Genomic DNA, 21958 nt, shown 5'->3' on the forward strand with positions numbered 1-21958 from the left:
CGAGTCAATTGTTTCGTTAACGAGTCATTAACCGGACGGTTATACAGACGGCATCGAGGTTATCAGAGTGCCGGGTTTGTGGGGGATGGTTTGGTCGATTTGATCTTGCCGTGGGGGCAGCGGCTGGCCTAATTGACTGAAACCGGAACGTGCCTTGGAAAAAACTCCGAAGAGACAGTGAAATGTTTAAAGCTCGAGATTATAGGTGGTATTCTCTGCCGTCATACCGTCCTGCCGTGCCCGTTCGTCTGATATTGTAGCATCGCAGATTTTAGGGTCCCAATAACCAACCACGATTGGGACGTGCTTCGGAGTTTTCCATGTGCAGATGATGTGCCGGAGTGGGAAGAGGGAAACCAGATGCAAATGCATGCAAGCGATCTGCTCCGTACCTGGCGCTGCGTACGCGTCCAGCCACCGGTCGTCATATTCCAGCCAACAGCTCGTTCGTATATCACAAGTTGCAAACCAGCAAACCCACCTCCCGTCACAGCCCATAGGTCCCGCCCAGCTGCTTTCATTCGTAGGATCGGGCATAGCCTCGAAGCTTATCTGGGTTTGTCTGGCAAGGTTGCGAGGGCGTGCTGCCACTCACAACGGCCCAGCGTCCAGCACGGCGGCATCACCGCCACCGACCGTGGTCCGCTGCTTCATGCGGGTGGGGCCCCTTCCTTGCCGACCTTAGGGGGCGCGCGCTTGCATATTACGCCTGAAACTGCATATGACCTTTGATATGGCATCCTCTCATTTAGTCGATGGCCATATTAAACTATACTATAGTGCGACTCACGCATGATGTTGGACAGCGAGCCCCTTGCCAAATCCTCGCTTGACAGCTCGGATCAGGGCCGATCTTGTAAGGCGTCCAAAAGCTAGAAAACCAGCACTGCCCACGTCCAGCCCGCCCTTCGGGTTTCCAACATCTTCTTGGAGATGCACGACTTTCCTTCATTCAGTCTCGCCATCCCCTTATGGATCGGTCACGGCTAGCGGTCAGGATACTGCTCTTCTTCCAACCGTGACGTCTTGCTCCTGAGTATGTCGTCGACTCACATCACGCTCGTTAAATCTGAGCAGAGCCATTGGTCCACCACATCTTCTGATCTTGGCGACCCAGAGCGCAACCTGAAGCTTCCAGTCAAACTCGGCAAGACTAAGGAACCCCTTGCTGCTCCCAAGCCGGGATCGCTTGGGAGCAATGGCGACATCATCGTGGCCATCTTCCGGGCCTTCCAGTTCCTGCCCGTCGGCTTAGCTTGCGCTGTGCATGTTGCGATACCTTTACTCATGATTAAAACGCTTCGCCCTTTCGACATATCCGTGGTTGCCGTCTCGGGCCTTTCCTTGATCTGGGTAGTGGTTGCCATCTTTCTAAGACACATATGGTCATGGTGGATCGTGGGGGTAGATGCCGGCGTCGTGGTGGCCTGGCTGGTCCTGTACCTGGTTGGAAGGTTTGCCGATTTCGACAACCAACTTGGTACCACCATGAGCCTGGCTTCGTGGGCCTCTGCAGCCAGCGCCCTAGTCGGTGCTATCGTCTTGGGACTTCACGGCATTCCTTATTACATGAGGAAACGTTACCCTCACTATTACGGCTTACCGTCAAAGAACAATGTGAGTAATAGCCTTCCAGACCTACTTCCAGTAAAGTACATACTAAGTATACTACAGACCAACCGAGACAGCGTAGTCTCAAATCCCGACGATAGCTTCCAGCCCTCTGGCGGTCGCCTTCCCACCGAAAGCATGATATTTTCGGCCCCGAAGCTTCACCGGCAATTGACAGGAGACCAGCATCTTTCATCACGGGCAGGATCTCAGATAGCTGGCCTGAGCCGCCCTACTACGGCCAGGATACCGGAAGAAGTTGCCGCCATACCTGCAGAAACGAACATGAGGGAAGCCAAAGGCCCTTTGCTCATGCCCGAACCACCCATCAACCAGAGGCGTCCAGTGAAGGGCCGGATGACCGGGATATCGGTGTTGTCCGAGATCATTGGCACATATGCTAACATGGGCAACACCGACTCGAAGCCGCCAATACCACAGAGGAACCCCGGCCGCAGATTTAGAGAATTCGCCGGCAGAGCCAGCCATTTACGAAAGCCGTCCAAGCCAGACGCTGCTATGACGAGACGAGAGACGCGGAGGCCACACGGGTTTATATAATTACCTATTGTGAACTGGCTTCATGTTTATCATTCATTCATACTATACCCTCCAGTAACGATTAGCAGCATGCTTTCTGCGGTTCTACACATGGAGCCTCTCATTTGACAATCAGTAAATGCATTTTGTTTTGCAATACCCAAATATGATCCTGCTCTGTGTTTGGGGTTTGTCGTTTCAGGGTCTGGGCCCAGACCTTGAGAGCAAGCTGAATCGATGCAATGAGTCTGCTACAGCTGCTGTATGAAATGTGTTGACGTTGTGTAACGGGCGTTGCTGGCCAGCTGAAAAGGTCTAAACTGACATTATCCATGGATGGATGAAGCAACCGGTCTGTACCCAGTAGAGGATCTCCATAGATCTATTTGGATTTGCCTGCCGTTATCAGTGGTCTGGCCAATCGCAATCATCTATCATCATCCATGAGACCGGCAAGGTTTGTTTGTCTGCCCCAGCAACACTCCACAGCTTACGTCTCCAAGGAAGCGATGCCTTCTTCTTGTATGTATGCGTTTTATCGAGATGTCCGCAATTGCTGCTACTAACTAGTAGCAGCCAGCTGCGTACGTCCGCAATCCTGAGGTCACCGACTAACTATTCCCGGGGCCGACCGCTGCCCATTGCACACCTGTATGATTGACGAGGGCGCGGCAGAAGCAAGCGGGTGCAGCTGGAGGACTAGAAGAGCGATGTGTGATGCGAGGGGCGAGGGGCGGAAGGTGGTTTCTTTCCTTCTCCTACCCCACTTTCCACACTCGAAACACCCCATTTTGCTACTACTAATCCAAATCTCATATCGACTCCCCAAATACATACCCTCGGCGAACTGGCCTGCCCAACCCTTCCCACCACATTCGCTAACTACCAAAACTGCCATCATCGGTGAACGCCCTGCCAGTTGTCCCCACTTGTGCTCTGCCGGGATTCCCGCTACCCGCTGCCCGCCGCCCGCCGCCCACGACCTGTTAGAACAGACACACCCCCAAAACTTCCCGGGCAAATTGTCCGTCTGGCCCGGCAAACTGCGGGACGGCCGAAAATGGCTGAAATCGACACTGCTCCCCAATCGGCGCCGCAGCCGAGGAGAAAATTCGCCGTCCCACCGGTCAAGGTCGCCTGCTTAGCTTGGTAAGCCTAGATCCCACCACCTACTGCACCCTTTTTGCTTCTTGCTGTTCGTTCTCTCACTGCGATGATGCTGATGTCTATCGTCGTAGTCGTGCGTCCCGGACCAGGTGTAACGGGGAGCGGCCTTCGTGCGCGAGTGTAAGTGTCGGAAATATATCCCCTCCCGAGATCCCCGGGAACCTATGCAGTATCGTGACTGAGGCTGAAGTGTGCATGTAGTGTGTTGCCAAAGAACGTCAATGCATCTACAAACCCAGCAGACGAGGCGGGCCTCGTTTTCGCAAGAAGACGCAGCCGCTAGAGGAGAACAGCCAGGAGCATGACAGCCCGCATCCCCGAGAGCGCGAGGGAAATGATATTGCCCGTATGACCCTTGAACCCCAGCGCATTCTCGCCTCTGTTGGAAACTGATTCGAGAAAGCAGTATCGATTGAGCATTACATTGACCCTGGGGCTGGGTTGAAGAACCTCGGGGATACACTCAATGACAGTGATGCCTTGTTCGATAGTTTGTTCATGACCAGCCACTCTGATGTTTCACAAGCCAACACTTCGCCTAATGAGGGCGAGATGAACGACCCTATGGTCAGGGTTTATGCCTCTGATGCAGACGTGTGAGTGACTGCAATGTGCCCCCTTTCCGTGTCTGCTCCATTGCCGGCTCCAAGTTTCCCAAGAAAAAGAGCGCAGGCTTGTAGCCTATTGACATACCCCCCATGACTAACAAGGGCGGCAGTCTGAACGCGTATTATATATGGATACACCCGTTCTTCCCTATTCTACCCGCGCCTCATTATCCCCCAGGGCCTGATGAGCCAACAGCGTTCTTCCAGAACCGGCCAAACGATATAGATGAATCTTCGTCGCCCCTTGGTCTGGCTATTTCAGCCCTGCTGGCCCTCATTCCTTGTCCACAAGACCGCAACTCGCTCGCAGAGGACTCGGTTATCTTCCGCCGCAAGTACGCTCAGTTCGTTGCACAGGCAGCTATTGAGAGCATAGAGCTCGACTCGGAGAGACCAGAATCATCTGTTGAGCCCCGCAAAGCTCTCGAGGACCCCGATGATGTACCGCGTCGACCCGCCTTTTGCTCCGATGTTCCCTGGATCTCGAGAGTATAATTGCTCTTGACATATTAAGTGTCTATGAGTATGCCCAAAGGGGAAACCTAAAGAAAACCAAGAACCGCGCCAGCATGGCCATGATGTATGCTTTGGATCTCTCTCTCCACCTCCAGGGGGATCTTGAGGACGGATACTCGGATTGCCGGCGGAGAGTCTGGTGGATGACCTATATTTGCTACTGTCAAAGTTGCATCGTTAGCAACACGGTAAGGGAAACCCAACTATCACTTGCTTGGATCCATTGTCTAACATAATGCACTTTAGCACCCGAGCCTTGCAATATTCACACCGAGCTTTACAGCCCACGCTCCGACTCTCAAGTCCGATCCTCAGGTTCGTCTCTTCTCAAACCTACAAACCTTTGGCTTACTAATAAACTATTCAAGGCGTGGTATTGGTTCATGAAATCACAGCAAGCGATCCTGGCTGCGACGGAGTTTGTCATTGATTTGAACAAGGCGGTGGCTTCCGAAGCTGACATGACCCCCTCTTATCAGCGTATGATGGAGCTGGAAACATTCTTAGAGCCACTCATCACCGAGAGTGAGCAATGGGTGCTAAACTGTCCCATGACACAACCTGTGGACAATGATGAGGCAGTAGTGGCTCACTCACTACGATGCATGGCTCGTATAAAATTGAACAGGTTAGTCACATCTCACAATATTGTTGTTAGTTTTGTAGCTTGGACTAAGTATATCACAGCGCGCGCATCAAGGTCCATCGATACTGCGCTTTCTTCGATGCTCCGGTAAGTGTTACTGCCCCTAGCTTTGCATACTGGACATTCGACTGTCGATATCGACCGTTGGGTTGCTATCGCTCGGTTATAAGTGTTTGTGTTCGCTAATATCATATTCAACAGATATTTTCGGGAAAACATTGCGATCTAAGGTCCATTTTGGACAAAGATAAGGCTACGCCTGAACTGATGCTTTGGCCTTCATGCTGTGATAAGAGGTCGCCCAGTTCTCCGGCATCGTCCCATCACACAGGAGCAAGCTCGTCCCCGACAAGGTCGAACAGCTCCATCAACCATACCCAGCCAGGACGAGCACACCAGTCATCTTTAGCTTTAATTTTCCCCTTTAGCAGTCACCAGTCAGCCAAGATCTGCCTGAAGTCCTCCCTGAATATTGCGCAATCGTTTGATTCTTTGCCGTACCCCAACCCATCTTCTCAGCTATGCGACCCTCCATGCTACTTGGGGCTTCGATCGAACGTTATCGCGCCCCGGACCATGCCGTCGTTCGCATGCTGCGCTATGCAATGCGCCTATGTGCTCCTATCGGTCTACGATAAAACGCAAGCGACATATCCCCAGGGTACTGCTAGCAAAGACGTACTTGTCAATGATCTCGTGGGGCGTCTTCAGCAGGGCATGCTGTCTATACTAGCGACACTCGAGAATTATGGGACTGCTTTCGAAGCTTTGGGCGGAATGAGAGGTAAGCAAGCATATAATTTGGTTCACGTTACATTTGTAGACTGTTCAATGTTAACCAGATATACGTCTAGACCAAATCCGAGATAAGGTATACTCGTCGGTGAATTTCGACGCATGAGGCAAGGTAACATAGTGCTACTTATAGGCCTGGCAGTATTCAATTCTTAGGTATGGAGTCATAGAGGATTTATGTAATAATAGTATATGCCTGTTGGTATACCTTGCTTTGGATCGCACTCACAAGTACGCAAAAGTTTACCCTTGTCCTTCCTTGCTTCAACGTTATTCCCTGCTTTCCTCTTAAACGGGTGGCCCGGTTCTTTGGCTATGGTTGCCCAGCTGACCCTTTGTATCATACCGAGTTGCAGATATGAGCATCCGACAAGTTGGGTTAAGTGGCCCGGGTCGGATCATGGACCGGTTCTAACTCCAATTCCATGTGGCATTCCCCTTGCCGAGCAGCATACCACATGCAAGAAGGCCACAAACTGCGCGGTGTGAATTGCATTGGCGTGCGGTACCTACCGCGCCTGCTGCTGACTCGGCAAGGGGCATTCCTCTTATACCTTGGCGCCTATGGGTCGTTATACAACAGCCACCGACTCTTGGGTAAAAGGCAGCACCGATTATTGTTTACCAGCTCAACGAGTAATTTCGAACACCTAATTGTACATACGTAAAGTGCATGCAATCGTAATACAACCGTGCTGTTGAAAGTGCGCCACTCCCCTTATAGTGTGAATACGATGGACCTTGTATAATCACCCCCTTGAACGCCATACATGCAGTCCCAGGCTAACTAGATCGAAATGCGCCGTCTTCTCTCTTTCATCATCTTTTCGTTATTCGTGTGCGGGCGTGGCTATCCACGACCCTGGAGGAGCGCATTCGCATCCCATAATAGCACGCGCTCGTCCCAGCCCACCGTAGCGACCCAGCCCCCTACGCCAAAGAGACACCAGTCCACACCGGTGACGAACTCGGTATGCCGGTTCATGACGCCGAGTTGGACCCCTGACTTGACGGGCGACGGGACTTGCTGCGGCTGCGGCGGCGGCGCCATGGTCGAGCCGTCCGTCCACAGGCGCACCGTCATGTCGTAGCTGGCACTGATGAGGATGTCGCGGGCGTGGGGGCTCCAGGCCAGCCGGCGCACGGCGTAGCCGTGGCCCGTCATGAGCGACGCGGGCCCCGCCGACGGGTTCCGGATGTCGAAGGTGCGAATCACGCGATCGACGCCGCCCGTGGCAATGACCGTGTCGCTGTACTTGTTCCAGTCGTGCGTCAGGATCTCCGCGGGCATGGCGGGCGGCGGGGTTATTCCCGGGGGCAGGGGAACGGCCGGCATCGCGTGCACGGGGATCTTGGTCGTCAGGTGGTACTGCGCGTTCACGGGTGTGCGCAGGTCGAAGATGCGCAGGTGTGAGTCGGTTGACACGGCCGAGATGATGTTCGGATTCGACGGGCAGTACGAGGTGCTATAGGTACAGTTGCCCACCGGCAGCGTTTTTATCGACTCTTGCCTCGCTGGCGACCACTGCGAAAATCTGTCAGCTGAGTGTCTTTCATATCAGTATTGAGTGACCGGGGAGTCAGCCCGGCACAGGCGCGGCGGCAGGAACGCACAATCTTGATAGTCCCATCCCACGAACTTGAGGCGAAGGTGTCTTTAGTGACCGGGCTCCAAGCTACGGAGAAGGTCTCGCGCTTGTGTTCGTGGAAGTTCATGACGGGGAACTGCGGGACGTTGACGTCGTAGAGCTTGATGGAGCCGTCGCCGCACGCCGCGAGCAGCTGGTTCTCGTTGATCTCGGACCAGGCCAGGTCGTACTGCGCGTCGTTGGTGTCGAACGTCTTTTCGACCTGGATGCCCTGGGGCCCCAGGCCCAGACAGAAGAGGCGCCCATTGCCCACGATCCCGTAGTTGGCGGCGGATGCGACGGCGATGCGCGAGTCGAAGTAGGGTGAGTATTTGACGGCGTACGGGTTGAAGCCAGGCGTCCGGAACTCCAGCATAGACGCCATGGTTCGTCCTCTTCTTCTCTCTCTTTCGTTTTACTCGTCCGGAACAGCGAATGGAATTCGGCTCATGAGTATATAAGTATATAAAGAAACTACATAAAGGGACGGCAGTTCGGGCAACAAAAGGTGCTTGATTGAGCAGTTGGAGACCCTGGACAGCTCAAAGCTCGTGACGATGATGGTTGGTACCCCCACCAAAGGCATTGTGCCGAGGCCCCCGCCTTCGCTAGTGACTTAGGTGGTGTTAGTGGTTAACATCAGCCAGAAGCCAGCCCGTCCCGCTGGATTCAACCTGCAATCAGAGGTTTCCTAAGCACTCCAGATCAATCATACCGTGACGCATCGTTCTATGGTAGAGAACCCCAAACCCGCACACTACAGTCGTCTACAGATCTTTCGGGGTCTATCTTCACTACTCGACTTCACCCTTTCACGATGAAGTATTCCGCACTCGACACCACGGAAAACTCTTTGGTGTTTCATCCCCCATCATGGAAGCTTTTCTGAAGGGAAGGAAGCGGAAACTAGACACAAGCTCAGCACCGGCACAGGGTGAAGGAGACGAAGAGTCAACTGATATGAAGCTTGCTATGCTATCATCCCTCCACCCTGACTTCGGCCAAGAAGCCTTGCTAGAGGCTTTACTTGCTCATGATGGCTCGGTAAATGCAGCGGCAGCCTCCCTGGCGGACGCAGTGCCATCGCCGGCAAAGAAACATCGGTTCGGGGGCGTTGTTGGTTCCCAGACGTCTCTGAAGTTATATGCATCGCGTGCCACCGAGCAAACTACGTCCCCGAAGAAGGCCAAGCTTTTGTCCAAGAAAGGGGCTACGCTACATCTGTACGATCCCGATGATATTGCTGAGCACACGCCATGCAGCATCGTTCATAACTTCCTCCCTTCCGAGCTAGCCAACGACCTGCTCAGAGAGATGCTGCAGGAGTCCAAGTCTTTTGAGAAGATCACCTTCAAGCTGTTTGACAACGTTGTCTCGAGCCCACATACCTCGACATTCTACGTCGAAACAGACCTCGAGTTGCACAACCAGAAATATGAGTACTTCTACAATGGAGCCAAGCTTACGGTAAGTAATTAAACCCCAATACCATGTTCGGGGTCGATGACATTGGCCTTAAACACCTTATCCTCGGCACTTGAAACTGACGTGGGTAGGATGTGCGTAAAATCACCCCTCAGTTGCTTCGGGTCAAACCGCTTGTTCAAGAAGGAGTAAACAGGGAGATCGAGAATCGCATCGAGACCAAGTATCCTGGCAGTCAAAAACTGAAGTTCCAGTCACCGGATCCATGGAAACCCAACGCCGCCTTTGTCAACTGCTACACCGGGCCTCAGGAGAACGTAGGCTATCACAGCGACCAGCTGACATACCTGGGGCCTCGGGCTGTCATCGGCTCCCTGTCCCTTGGAGTTGCCCGGGAGTTTCGAGTGAGGCGGGTAGTTCCTAAAGAAGCTACCGACGGCAACAATAAAGAAAAAGAGAATGCCGACGCCGAGGGGCAGATTGCTATTCATTTGCCGCACAACTCTCTCCTGGTGATGCATGCAGAGATGCAAGAGGAGTGGAAGCACTCGATAGCGCCTGCTCAAGCAATCGATCCCCATCCCATTGCGGGCAGCAGGAGGATTAATATCACTTACAGAGACTACAAGCCAAGTCTCCATCCGAAATTTACTCCGCGTTGCAAGTGTAACATTCCCGCCGTTCTCAAGGTAGTGCAGAAAAGAAAGGAAAATTGGGGCAAGTATTTCTGGATGTGTCACCGAGGTTATGTTCCCGAAAAGGAGAACTGTTCGTTCTTTCAATGGGCCGAGTTTGATGACGATGGGAATCCGACTTGGGACAAAACTCGATATAAAAAGAGGCATCCGACCAGAGCCTCGGGCGCTTCATCTTCATAACATTCGCAATATTTGCACCCCCATTCATAATCAGGGGTTCACATAAGCTGGCTTGAAGTCATTCCGCCCATCCAGATACCGAACCTTCATCTGAGAGAAGTCGATATCGTTCAAGACCTTCGCGTTCAGAAATCAGCCATCTTTGGACGTGGCATAGAAGCTCTGGTTTCGAGACGACAGGCGGGACGTCTCGCTGCTGTTGAGCTCTTGAAATTTGTTATCGATGGGCACACCACAAATCTCACAGAAGCCTTTGGCTAGCATCCCGCTGCCCATAATATAGTATGTTAGGTGGTCTTGCCCGTTCATGACGGTCTGGTTCGCCCTGGGATACAGCCAAGCCACACCGAGCTGTTCTGGCACATGAGCTTCCCGGTATATTACCAAGTGCAACTCCAACTTTCTAGGCGTGGGTCATACCCTGCTGCAGATGCTGCAGTTGCATTCAGCCATGCCGGAGGAATAGCTACTGTTCAACGGCTGGCTCTTTAATGCGAACGTGACGGCCCCGCAATGACAGCTTCCGTGGTAGATCTTGCCTCCTCCTATGTTGGCTTCAGGTTCAGGTCCAATAAATGGGGGCGGGTCGTATGCGGGTGGCAATGAGGCGCCGTCAAAGCTGGAAGTCGGCGTCAGTTCAATCCTGTTCCGGCGGTGCAGCATATGAGAAAATTACTGCCGACTTACGGGCGGCGCTCAAGATGATAGATAATCAAATCTTGGATCGCTCTTGCCTAAAGCATTGTCAGTGGCAGATTGTCTTCTTTTCCCCCAAAAAGGAAAGGCTGCTTACATTGAGTGCGAATAGAGGCTCGTCGCCCGGTTGGGGATCATACAGGAAACCGCTGGCGAGGAGCGACGTGCCACAGGTGGGACAGAACTGAGCCATTCCACCAAACTGTCAGCTCAGACGATTCTTTCGAATAGGATGAAATACAGTTTCACCTTATAGCTCACCAGCCCCCTCCCGAATGTATAATTGGTGAGATCATCTTCGTTGCCCTTGATCCAATGAAAGGAGTCTTTCGCGGAAAATGCCCAAAGAGCCCCTTTCTTGGTGCATATACTACAGTTGCATCCATTGACTTGTTGCTCGAATAGGGATACATCCAGCAATCAGGATGTGGAAAGATGGGCTTCTCGAATGTAATTGCTCTGCTGAAGTAGCATCTGGTCCTGTCTTATAGGAAGCCACGTCTGACATACCATTCGCCAGGATGGAATATATGACAATCACAAATTCCCGCCTTCCCTATCCAATCAAACCTCCTCCATTATTCCCAAATGATGCAGCAATCGCCGCTTATACAACTGGATCCGAATCCCCGGTGAACCAGAGGATGAACCCTACTTTCCTTGCCTAGAAAGAGCGTATCGACGGTCGTCTCTGGTGGTAGTCGGCTCGCCTGGAGCTTGGAGGTATGCCCACTTGCCCTCAAGCCACTGGTCGGCATCCAGATGCACAGACCACAGCCCGATGTCTTCCGGCCTCCTGAGGATCATGGTTATGGGTGTCACCCCATCGTCCGTCTGCTCCACCAGCTTCTGGTGCTCGGTGCGAGGATCCAGGTCTGAGGGCTGGTAATTGTACGCGTCCTTCGAATTGGCGAACCCGGGGAACTCGATGGCGAGCCGCCCGTAGTACTCGGACTTCTCTATGGCGCGTTGCGCGCACGCGGACAGCATCAGCTTGCGGGCCATGTCGCTGTTGAAGTCCTCCTCTAAGGGCCGCCAGAAGGACGCGTCGTAGCGGCCCCGCCGGCCCGCCGCGAGGATGCACCGCAGCCGGCGGAACAGCTCGTGCGCGATCTGGTAGCACGCATGGCCTGTGGCCCAGTCCTTGCCAGGTTGAAGCCTCGCCGGTCCTGTCCGCGTGTCGGTGTCGGCTACCCAAGATTCACGGTCCGAAAAAATGTCGCCTCTCGATAGAAAATACATCAGCCGGGACTTGATCTGTCGGCGGCGGAATTCGCGGTCCGCTTCCTGCGGGTCGAAGATGGCAATCTCGGAGGCGTAACGGTCCTGGCGGCCACTGGGCAGCTCGATGGCCTCGATGCGTATCACGATCAACACCCAGGACCCCTTGGATTCGCCGTCTCCGTTGGCATCTTGCGGGTAACGGAACTGGTAGGGCCAGAAAACGTACTCGGCCTGTCGCATGTACATCAGGAGCTCCTTGTAGTGAATCCGTACGGTGGAATTGATCTTCCCTTCGTTAGGCTGCCATTCATCGTCCATGAGCTGCTTGAAGTCGTCGAGGGAGAGTTCGGAGGATTGGAAAAGGGGTACTTCGTCGAAGTTGACGACGGTCGCAATGTCCGGCTGCGGCAGCTGGGCCTGGTCCCACAACATGGCCGACACCAGGCTGCGCGGCGTGATTTGGTCCTGGCGGTTCTCCTGCAGCCGGTTCATCGAGTTGATGGGTATGATGAAGTTGTTGGGCCTTGGGCAGCCTCGGTTGCGCAGGTCCGGGTGGTGGTCGTCCACCCAACTGGCGTCTCGGTCGGCGCCGATGCGCGCCCGCTTGTACTGCGGCGCCAGGTTGACGACGGACACATCCTTGCCTTGGTAGTATGGACCACCCCACGGCACCGACGTCCGGAGCGCGGCGGACGATTGACCATCGGCTGGTCGGCCAGAAGCCAGCTTTCCGTTCGGTTTCCGCCCCTTTCCGCCCCGGACGGCCTCTTTGGCCCGTCTCCTGTCCTCTCTTTCCTGACTCCGGGTTTTTGGCCTTATATGCCCGGGTTGCATCGTGTTTTCTGGGCTATAGCGGTAATTGCGGCACACGGCTAAGTTTTATGCTTTTGTGAATGCAAGAAGTCCAGTAACATATTATATCAGGAAGATAAACGCGAGCCGTAGCATCTCGACCGTCGAGGCACGCTCGTTCCCATTGCTGACAAAGGACCCTCGATCCGTAGCGAACGCTGCATTGTTTCCCCGGATGCAGCAGAGGCTTAACGTGCTCCAAATCAGCCTGTCGAGTATCCCATCGAGCTGAGCCAGCGGGCTGAGCGCGTTTCTTTCTCTTCCCCTTTGGTCTTTCCTTCCGATTGGCACAGCTACGTTACAACACGAGAACTGTTACTCGTGGATTGCGTTACGCAGGAGAGCGCACAGCATTTTCTTGCTGCTGGATTGATTGGCCCGCGTTACGTTAGGCCACTCTAGGCTCTAGGCCACTCACTCTAGGCCACTACTGTAGGCCATTACTGGAGGCCACTATTGTAGGCCACCACCCTGCCACCACTCCGTACTATCCACTGGCCCCAACTGATCTGCCGGTTGCTGCGGCGCCGCCCCCCAATCTCCAATCTGCATCTGTTGTCAGCACCAGCACACCAGCACACCAGCGCCATTCGTTATTTTGTTCTTTCGCCTTTCGCTTTCGCAGCCTGACGACGTCCTCGTTTCGTCCCTTGCCCGAACTGACGCGCCCCTCCCACCATGCCAACGCTGTGTTTGTCTGCTTTGACATTTGTGCTTTCTTGAACTGCGCTCTGCTTGGTTATTGTCGTCTCTAGAAATTCTACTTTTCTCATGCCATCCGTTCCTCCGTCGCATCTTGCAACCCGCGGTCTGAAGAAGCCAAGCCTTTGAGTCGCAATGCCGCCGCCGCCGCCTTTAGTCAGAGCTGTTCGCAGTCTCGCGCACGACCTGACCTCCCATCTCCCGACCGAGTCGCCCGCCAGCACTACGCCCACGCGGACTATAAGCCTCGCATCCAGGATATCGAGATTAATCCCACGACTCGCGACGAACGTCTCGACCGTGCCCCAGGGTTACGGCAACGCGCCTTCGGGTCCCGATCCCGGCGTCGTGGTGGGCATCGTGTTGGGCTCCATAGCCGGATTCCTGCTGGTCCTTTGGCTCGTCTACACGTGCGTCAACCTGGGCAACGGCCGCCGCACCAACATCATCGTCGAGCGCGAGGGCTCCATGGTGTCGGACTCGGTCGTGACCCGCAAGTCGCGGAAGCACAGGCGCAGCCATCGGAACCACTCGCGCTCGCGCTCCGTGGGCCGGCGCGAGACCATCGAGATCCGCGAGCAGCGCGTCCACGTGCCCGAGCGCATCGTCGTCGAGGAGGCGACGCGCAGCCGCGGGCCGCCACCGCCGCGCATGCCCGTGCCGGGCCCTCCGCCGCCGCGTCAGCAACCGCCTCCCATGAGCGACTCGGAGGACGACGAGGTTGTCGTAATCGAGGAGCACACGCCACCCCGGAGGCGCGAAAGCAGGCGCCACCGGAGGCGGAGCAGCGAGCGACGCAGCACGGAGCGGCGCAGCAGCGGCTACCGGGACGTCGACCCGTACCGCTATGCGGGCGGCGACGAACCGATGCGTAGTATGAGTCGCCGCCGCAGCGAGTCGCGCAGTCGATACGGATAGAGAATGGCGTGCATGCTACTTTTGTCGATCACGTTGTAACAGGAAGCAACTAGCGGATACCAGGCCCCAGGAGTTATGATGTATGATTGCTGAGTTACGAGAAGAGTTCAGAGGACATGCATGGAGGGGGCGGACACGCCAATGCACACTTGCTTCGGACCGGACGTTCTGTAATGCGTATTCTACCCTCTCCAACTCACTCTATTGTTCTGCTATGCGGGCAGGCGATATGATTTGGGCACCAGCCATCTGGATTTTATGACAAATGCACATAGATAATTCTTCTCATATGCACGCAAACCCGGCGTCTTTCTTGTTCGAAGTACCGCGCGGAAAACGAAAAAATGAATGCACCTGGGTGACAAAATGAATGCACCTGGGTGACAGAAAAGAAAGCACCGCTATGGTCCAGGAAGGTGTCTGCTTCCGGCGGGTTCCAGGCCCTGTTCGATTCGCGATTTCCATTTCCCCTGATCTTTCAGATGCGCTAGCAGCGACCACCCGATTATTGGAATGACATCATCCGCCCGGGCGAGGTGCTCCCTGTTCATTAGAAATACGTCCATACTCCAAACCAACTCGTCCGTTCCATTTCTCTCCTCTTCCAAACCACTCCCCCAAGCTGAAGTCGCTGCAATGGAACACCCAGGCAAGTTGCTCAGCTCCCACAACTGGCTGGCTGTTTTCTAATTTGTCTCGCAGTTCGCGAAATCGACGGCGTCGTCACCACGCTCTGCCATGGCTCGGCCGACGACCAGCAGGCTGTCCTGAATGAATACTTTGTCCCGGATGCCTACTTCGTCCACCCTCTGTGCCGGGTGCCGTCCTTCTCAAACATGACGCTGCCGTTCGGCGGCAAACTCGAGTCCCGCACCTTTGTCCGCTTCATCTACGAGTGGTACCGTATTCTCAGCCCCAAGATTCAGATTGCCATCAACTCCAAAGGTTGGTTTTGTCAGCTCTTCTCGGCATTGGAGTCTTCCTTTAGGCCAGCTTTTACTGACGCAGACATCCGTATCAAGTGTTCGACCAACAACATAACTTGTTGTATCTTACCATACACCAGGTCTTTACGCTCTGGTTCGTTCCCTTCAGCCTGTGGCAAGCCAAAGTCAAGCTCGTCACCGTTCTTGAGCTCGTCTACCTGCCCGTTGACGAGGACGGCCAACTGTCTGATGATGGCACCGTCATTCCCCCCGACGACAAGAGGACGCGCTACCGCTACTTCATCAGAGGCCAGGAGGACAACTACCAGATGACCGAATGGTTGAAGTTTATTGCTCCCTGGGGCGGCCATATCCTCTGGTACGCCGGCCAGCTTGTGTCAACTCTCATCTGCAGCTTTTGCGCCATGCTGTTCTGGCCGCTGACCTTCCTTGGGCCGAACGGCTTGAAGCGGTCGAAACACTAGAAGTTTCTCATTGCCCTGCCGTTCCGGTTCTGGATCATTCATGCTGTCATCATGTACAAACTCTTGACTATTCTGATCCTGATAGCATTGAAGCTGGAGAAATTCCTGCTTGCTGCCTTGCTGCGAGTATGGGAACAGTCGATATGTACACAGGCGTCGCAGCACAACGTTGACCTAAAGGGTCGTTCCTGCCTGGAGTATGGTCCCTGCCCAGACGATCGTAACTACCTAGAGAAGCGTTGCTGCATAAACGAGCGTTGCTGCCTAGACGAGCGTTGCTACCAAGATGATCGTTTCGACATCAACCTGAATGGCCGATCGTGTTCTTACACAGGCGAAGAGTATGACGATTCGGGGTGTGATGCTAGAATGGCAGAGTATAATCCGGAGACGAACAAGGACGAGGGCTGTTTTAACGTCCCATCTGTGCACGACGTCGAGTCGGTCTCCGCACACAAACGCAGTATACCTGTACCTGGGACCAAAAAGAACGGCGTTGAAGGCTCTCCTGGCGATTGCGCTCGATCTGGTTACAATAGTGATGCGGGACATGAAGACCATCCCAAAGACACTGCCGGATGCCATCAAGATGGCTACGAAGCTTGCGGCTTGATAAGGTGTTCAAAGGAGAACAAAGCAGTGGACTCGGAGAAGTTGGACCCAAAGATATTGGACTCGAAACTGCTGGACCGGATCGATGGGTTTTGATGGTGCATAGGCTAATGGAATCATATACTACGGGATCCAAGTTGATGAGTGAACAGTATATCTACTTCTGTCCTGGCTCAAATGCCGGAGCTATTGGAAGGTGGCTTAATGGGGGTTTGTGTTGTCACACATCATATTCAAACAGAGGAACGAACCCTGTTGTTGTCAATAAGAGATATCACACAGGCGTTAGGGGGTGGGCTCGGTCGTGTAATACTCGTATACAGCTTCTCTATTATAACCGAAGATAGGCAGAAACGAGAAGATGGAATGAAATAACCATCATAGGGTATTATCGTTGCAGAATGCGTGACAGTTCGATCAATTGATATCCCAGAAACAAGCCGCATCCGACCTGGCCAAACCAATTCAAGCTAAGAAATCGAACGACCCAAATGAGTAGGAATCAAGCAAATAAATCCCATATCCTTTTTTCGAGTCCCAAACCAAATATCTTTCAACCAATTCTAGTCTTCTGCATCCCCCTTGTCATCCGCCTCCCCCACCGCCGGTTTGGCCACCGAAAAAGAAGCCATCAAACAAGTCGAGTTGCTGCCCGTCGCTGAAGTCGTGATGTATTCCCTCCCAACCAAGGCCGAACCCAAGGTCCATCTGCTCGCCGCCCATGTCGCCATTGAAGCCGTCACCGCCGGGACCTCCCATATTGGCCAGGCCCTGCAGGAAGTCCATGCCCTGAAGGTCCGAGTAGTTGAGCTGCTGCCCGCCTGGCGTAAAAGCTGACGACGCCGGCGACGTGGTATTCGGCATGTTGGCCATGGCGGTTCCAGGGGCCGATGAGCTCCCTACGCCTCCGGCCGAGACGGGTGTGGTGAGGCTCGCCACGGAGAGCGGGGAATGCACCTGCTGGCCCGACGGGGACGGCAACAGAACCGGGTCGATGGCCGAGTTATCTAGGCCCGTATTCGTGTCGGCGGGGCTGGCACTGGTGCTCAAGTTCGTGGTCGGCATGCCACGCATCATCATGAACGCGTCGGGGTCTGGCTTGATAGTCGGAATCGAGAGGCTGAATTGCTGGCTCGCTGGCTGCATGGGGCGCGCTTGGTTGGGGTAACTGTTCATGGCAAATCCATCAGTCGAAGGGGTGGAGGCCATGTCAAATTGGGACTGCGGCGTTGGTCGGAAGCTGGCTTGCTCCATCGAAGCTCGATACTGCTGCTGCTGTTGCTGCTGTTGCTGTTGCTGTTGCTTTTGGCGGTTTGCTGTCGCATCCCGTGCCGAAATGTAGTCTCGGTCATAACTCCCTTTCGAGCTGTGCTTGGACGGCCGACTGATAATCTGCCCAAAACCACCTTTAGAGGAAGCCATCTTGATCGTGGCTTTTGACGTGCGATCGAATGCATCCCGACAGGCCTCTGCAGGGGGCACTTTTCGATGAGATCAGTGAAGACTGACGTAGCTGCAAGTATGGTGAAGTCGACCTCGTCGTTGCTCTGTTGGTTGTTGTTAGTCATGTTCGAAGGCCGAAGAACGGTCATTTAAACTCACCAGACGACTCCGTACTATCCGCGAGTGCCAGATAGCATAGAGATACGAAATGCCCGCCATAAACAAATGGTGCGTTGCTAGGTAAGTGTAGTTGACGAGACCCATGACGTGTAGCTGTCGGTAGAGGCGAATGATCTTCTGGCCCGCCTCCGCAACTTTGAGGTAAACTCTCTCCACGTCTTCCCCTTGCTCCGCCGGGTAGATCGAAGGGCTATCCATCTCTCTCGAAGTGTTGTATTCGCCCTCGAACATAGCAGGGACGCTAAGGCTCTGTCTGTACAGCATAATGATGGCTTGCCAGTAGTTGAGATCAAGGAACTCAGTTGAGAAGGCCACACCTGAGTCTTCCCTTTTCGGGGAGCTGTTTTTCCACTCTAAGAGACGTCTGTCGATGTCTTTCCTCCAAGACCGGAACGATTCAAACTGGGCAAGGAACGGAGAAGGCAGGTGCGTGTGCATATATATGTTACCACTGTTCTGGCCCGTTTTCCTCGCAATAAGGGCTTGCTGGTACTGAAGCACTTGGAGGATTTCCGACTGTAGCAAGCGAAGCCGAAAGTAGTGGTAGGCTACAATCTTGTAAGAGCTTTCAGTTCCAGATGGTGGACTGAGGCCTGCGATTGTTATGTACTTGTCGTCTAGGAGCGAAGGGAACTCAGTGGTGACGACTTGGTCCGAAACCCCAAAAGGCCGACCGACGCAAGCGCTGACGAGTCGATCCAAAGAATATGTGCACCACCAGAGTCTTCTTCGCATATCTCGCACATACTCGCGTCTTCCCTTCTCCTTCCAGTGCGCCTCACGAGGGTTTTCGGTATCTGTGGGTGGTGCAGGGTTGCCATTAGGTAAACCGGCTTGTACGCCTTTGCCGTCCTCATAATGAAGACCAAGATCGACTGCTAGGCGCACAGCTACACCGACAATATACCTGCGGGCATGTTAGTGACAGTCTGGAACGCGGAGACATACAGAAAAACTCACCACAAGCCAGGGGGACTGGGCGAAGCAAGGCAAAGTTGGCAAGCAACAGCACGGCTTGCAGCTCCTCCAAGCCGCCTCCGCTGTTGCTTAGACACGCCTCCAGATGTACAATGGCACTAGCATGGTACTCTTCAGGCTGAGCCTGCCTTGACCCCTTGGCTTCACTGTCACCTTCTGTGGGTTTGGAAGCCGGCCCGTCCATAATAATGCCGCCACCAATAGCGAAAACCATGTTGAGTATATACAGCTCCCTCGGGCCCCTTATTCGGCTTTCACCGGCGTAGGCCCGTTCAAACATTTCCATAAAATTGATGCGATGTAGGACGGGTATCTGAGGGTTGGCGTGTTCAAAGTACAAGTTCACCAATTTCATGGCCAATTCCTTGTTAGGGAACTCAGCCTGGCTGATGGTGGGCTTGGTATGCAAGCCAAAGAATGAGTCTCGCATTGAAGTACCAGACGCAACGGCTCCATTGCCAGCTATCGGCTTATACGGACGCACACCCCCGGCCTTGTCGGAACTCGAGCGCTGGTCGCCCACAGAGGACTGGACTGCGGCAAACACCACTCGCGCGAACGAGACGCCGTTGGCAGACCCGAGCTGCCTCTTAGACGGCGCGGTATTGCGATTCGCGTGATGGCTGTGCCTACCATTGCCGTTGCCATTGGCATTGCCGTCTTGGCGTAGTGGTGCGTGGCGGTCTGCGGAGTCGTGCGGACCTGGTTGATTGCCATCGGTCGGTGAGGTGGCAGCGCCACCATCCAGTCCAACCCGAGAGCAATGGTCGAGGTCCTCCGAGGGCGGGAACTGGATGCTGTTGGCGCGAAGTAGTGTCTCTAGCTGTTCCACGCGCGTTTCGAGGTAGTAGACGTAGCTAAATGATTACGTCAGCGTACCGCCTCACACCGACTGGAAGCCCGGAACTCGCGCAATGTTTGGCTGCGGGAGGCGGGTAGGAAAAAGAAAGGAGCCATTGACTAACCTCCGGGGGATTTCTCGCTTCGTGATGGGATCGTAGCCTACGCAGGGCACTCGAGCTTTCTCGCAACTAGCACAGCTCGGAAGCTTTTGGTCGCAGCGGTTCTTGCGGAGGCGGCAGCGATTGCAGGCGCTGACATTGCGAAAGTTGCTGCTCTGTCCAGTCTTCGCACCCGTCGCCGCATCGGTCGGCGACTGATCTGTGGTAGGCGAGGTTGGGACGGCTGGCGCGGCGGAGTTCGGGGAGCCTCTCTCGGGCGAGGACCGTCTGGGTCGTTTGGACGGATGGGTGTCCGGAGTGGGCGGTGAGTGTGTCGACATTTGCACAATCGCAGCTCGGGCTGGCGCACACACAGACAATGGTAGCTGCCCACGGCAGAGATTCGAGCTCGAGTTCGGGCGCGGAAGCTGGCGCGCAAGGTGTAACAGTTGCTGCGGCGTTTGTCGACTGTCGAAACCCAATTTTTGCAGCGCTTAACCCCCCATTTCGCGTTTTTCGCCCTTCTCTCTATGTGTTTGGGGGGGAATCGAGGACTCGTAAGAGGTTCGTTTCCGGGATAGTGAGCTCTATAGTGCGGGAACGAAGCTCTTGAGAGACACGAGAAAGAAAGAGCTTGTTGCGAACCGCAAAGAGAGGCTTCGCTGCGATAAAAGTCTCTAGTAACAGCAGCAGTATCTTTTGCTTATCAATGCGATGTTATAAATGGTGAGATTCGGCCGTGACCTTGAGGAAGCTCGCAGGGTAGCTAAGTAGGCCTGCGGGTGGCTGTTGGGTGGTCGCAAGGTGAAAACGAATTGACGGGTTGAGCTGCAGGCCGGGTAGGATGGGGGAAGTGCAAAGTCAATTACGTTTATAGACGATGTATGGGGATATCAAACTGACGATGCTTCATGTAACCATCATTGGGCCATTCAGCAAGATTTGTACAATTGCCACGTCAAGTCAGGTAACATCAGAAGTGGTGGGAGGTGTGAAGACGGGATTATTGATTGATACGAAAGCTTCGAGATAACACATTGGAGCCGAACACCAAGGATAAGCAAGCTGCATGGGGTCAAATGAACAATCCTGCTCCAGCCAGTCCCCAGTCCCAGGTATCCAGTGCCCTCTGGCCCTCTCCAGCACATGTACCCAATATAGTAGAGTCACAGACCGGGAAGAATCTGCCCTGAAGAGTGAAAGCCGAGAAGCCTCTGCGATTGGGCTTTATGTACATATCCAAAGGGTCTGGAGAGAGAGAGAGAGAGGGACAGAGAGAGACAAAACCATGGTTGAGAATGATCTACACACTTGACGCCCTAGACGCCCCATGGACTCTCCACACTCCGCTCCGCTCTGCCCGAACTTCTTGGAGGACTGGGCTGGGCTGGGCTGCTGGGAACGTGGAAACCCCCACACTTGACACCGCCCACTCTCCCACTCTCCCACTCTCCCAGATGCCAGATGCCAGATGCCAAACTGCCAAACGCTTGACAAATGCCAAAGGCCTGGATGATAGCCGGCGAGCCGGCCACATGAAGGTGGATGTGGTCGGTCGGGGGAGGGGAAAGACGCGGGCCCACCCACGTCCAGTGACGACAGTCAACATGACAAATTGGAAATGGCTGATACGAGGCAGCTGGTCTTCACGACACATCGTGCAATACGGAGTCGGGACATGCATCATACGGTGCGGTCGGTGGCCGCCAACACTTGGCCCACGCGAAAACGCCATTAGAGTTTACCATCGTACCTATTCTGCAGATCCATGGTAGCACGAGATCTTGACTGCATACATGTAGACACTGATCAAAACGCGCACACCGTTCTTTCTTTCTTTCTTTCTTTCTTTCCTTCTTTTGCCTATTTGTTTCCTTCCGGCAGGCCTACCAAATCAAGACGAGCTTACCCTGCTAAAGATGCATGGGGAAACGGATAAGGATCCATAACGCGCGACTCCTAGTTGAGCCTCTATTATCCAATTCCTTCTATAATACATATACGCCCGGTATTTGCTTTTTCTTCACTCTACGCTTGGATACATCCCCCCTTGAGGGATAATGCCACTCACATCCCTACTTTAGGTAATGGTTTTACGTGTTGAGAACAAGCCAAGCTATGAATCCCAGGCCGGGCACCGGGCACGCTACTAACAACCGCACACCGGCGAGACCTCCATCAATCATG

The 21958-nt window shown here is 54.1% G+C and overlaps 10 protein-coding genes across 10 annotated transcripts; 6 read left to right on the plus strand and 4 right to left on the minus strand.

The window, feature by feature from the left end:
* Positions 1–1038: 1038 nt before the first annotated feature.
* PG998_003470 (uncharacterized protein) lies at positions 1039–2172 on the plus strand (the record flags this gene model as incomplete). The annotated part of the gene is made up of 1 exon (XM_066870288.1): positions 1039–2172. One exon carries the CDS (start codon positions 1039–1041, stop codon positions 2170–2172), a length of 1134 nt encoding a protein of 377 aa, XP_066734038.1.
* Positions 2173–3211: 1039 nt separating this feature from the next.
* On the plus strand, positions 3212–5989 carry PG998_003471 (uncharacterized protein; the record flags this gene model as incomplete). Its single annotated transcript, XM_066870289.1, has 10 exons — positions 3212–3300; positions 3390–3438; positions 3520–3664; positions 3725–3914; positions 4037–4415; positions 4689–4757; positions 4811–5070; positions 5130–5175; positions 5290–5872; positions 5931–5989. 10 exons carry the CDS (start codon positions 3212–3214, stop codon positions 5987–5989), a joined length of 1869 nt encoding a protein of 622 aa, XP_066734039.1.
* A 744-nt stretch (positions 5990–6733) lies between these two features.
* On the minus strand, positions 6734–7896 carry PG998_003472 (uncharacterized protein; the record flags this gene model as incomplete). Its single annotated transcript, XM_066870290.1, has 2 exons — positions 6734–7408; positions 7498–7896. 2 exons carry the CDS (start codon positions 7894–7896, stop codon positions 6734–6736), a joined length of 1074 nt encoding a protein of 357 aa, XP_066734040.1.
* Positions 7897–8384: 488 nt separating this feature from the next.
* Positions 8385–9814, plus strand: PG998_003473 (GRF zinc finger domain-containing protein; the record flags this gene model as incomplete). The annotated part of the gene is made up of 2 exons (XM_066870291.1): positions 8385–8978; positions 9068–9814. The coding sequence occupies 2 exons, from the start codon at positions 8385–8387 to the stop codon at positions 9812–9814; spliced, it is 1341 nt and encodes a 446-aa protein (XP_066734041.1).
* Positions 9815–9946: 132 nt separating this feature from the next.
* On the minus strand, positions 9947–10896 carry PG998_003474 (uncharacterized protein; the record flags this gene model as incomplete). Its single annotated transcript, XM_066870292.1, has 4 exons — positions 9947–10165; positions 10235–10457; positions 10608–10712; positions 10772–10896. 4 exons carry the CDS (start codon positions 10894–10896, stop codon positions 9947–9949), a joined length of 672 nt encoding a protein of 223 aa, XP_066734042.1.
* Positions 10897–11161: 265 nt separating this feature from the next.
* On the minus strand, positions 11162–12568 carry PG998_003475 (uncharacterized protein; the record flags this gene model as incomplete). The annotated part of the gene is made up of 1 exon (XM_066870293.1): positions 11162–12568. The coding sequence occupies one exon, from the start codon at positions 12566–12568 to the stop codon at positions 11162–11164; it is 1407 nt and encodes a 468-aa protein (XP_066734043.1).
* Positions 12569–13423: 855 nt separating this feature from the next.
* On the plus strand, positions 13424–14206 carry PG998_003476 (uncharacterized protein; the record flags this gene model as incomplete). The annotated part of the gene is made up of 1 exon (XM_066870294.1): positions 13424–14206. The coding sequence occupies one exon, from the start codon at positions 13424–13426 to the stop codon at positions 14204–14206; it is 783 nt and encodes a 260-aa protein (XP_066734044.1).
* An 836-nt stretch (positions 14207–15042) lies between these two features.
* PG998_003477 (uncharacterized protein) lies at positions 15043–15617 on the plus strand (the record flags this gene model as incomplete). The annotated part of the gene is made up of 2 exons (XM_066870295.1): positions 15043–15151; positions 15229–15617. The coding sequence occupies 2 exons, from the start codon at positions 15043–15045 to the stop codon at positions 15615–15617; spliced, it is 498 nt and encodes a 165-aa protein (XP_066734045.1).
* Positions 15618–15668: 51 nt separating this feature from the next.
* PG998_003478 (uncharacterized protein) lies at positions 15669–16325 on the plus strand (the record flags this gene model as incomplete). The annotated part of the gene is made up of 1 exon (XM_066870296.1): positions 15669–16325. One exon carries the CDS (start codon positions 15669–15671, stop codon positions 16323–16325), a length of 657 nt encoding a protein of 218 aa, XP_066734046.1.
* Positions 16326–16814: 489 nt separating this feature from the next.
* PG998_003479 (uncharacterized protein) lies at positions 16815–20112 on the minus strand (the record flags this gene model as incomplete). Its single annotated transcript, XM_066870297.1, has 4 exons — positions 16815–17696; positions 17832–18742; positions 18813–19687; positions 19796–20112. 4 exons carry the CDS (start codon positions 20110–20112, stop codon positions 16815–16817), a joined length of 2985 nt encoding a protein of 994 aa, XP_066734047.1.
* Between the last annotated feature and the right edge of the window lie 1846 nt (positions 20113–21958).

Source organism: Apiospora kogelbergensis, assembly GCF_038363985.1.
Source record: "Apiospora kogelbergensis strain CBS 113332 chromosome Unknown utg000002l_segment0_segment0, whole genome shotgun sequence".
In the NCBI taxonomy this organism is placed as follows: Eukaryota; Fungi; Ascomycota; class Sordariomycetes; order Amphisphaeriales; family Apiosporaceae; genus Apiospora; species Apiospora kogelbergensis.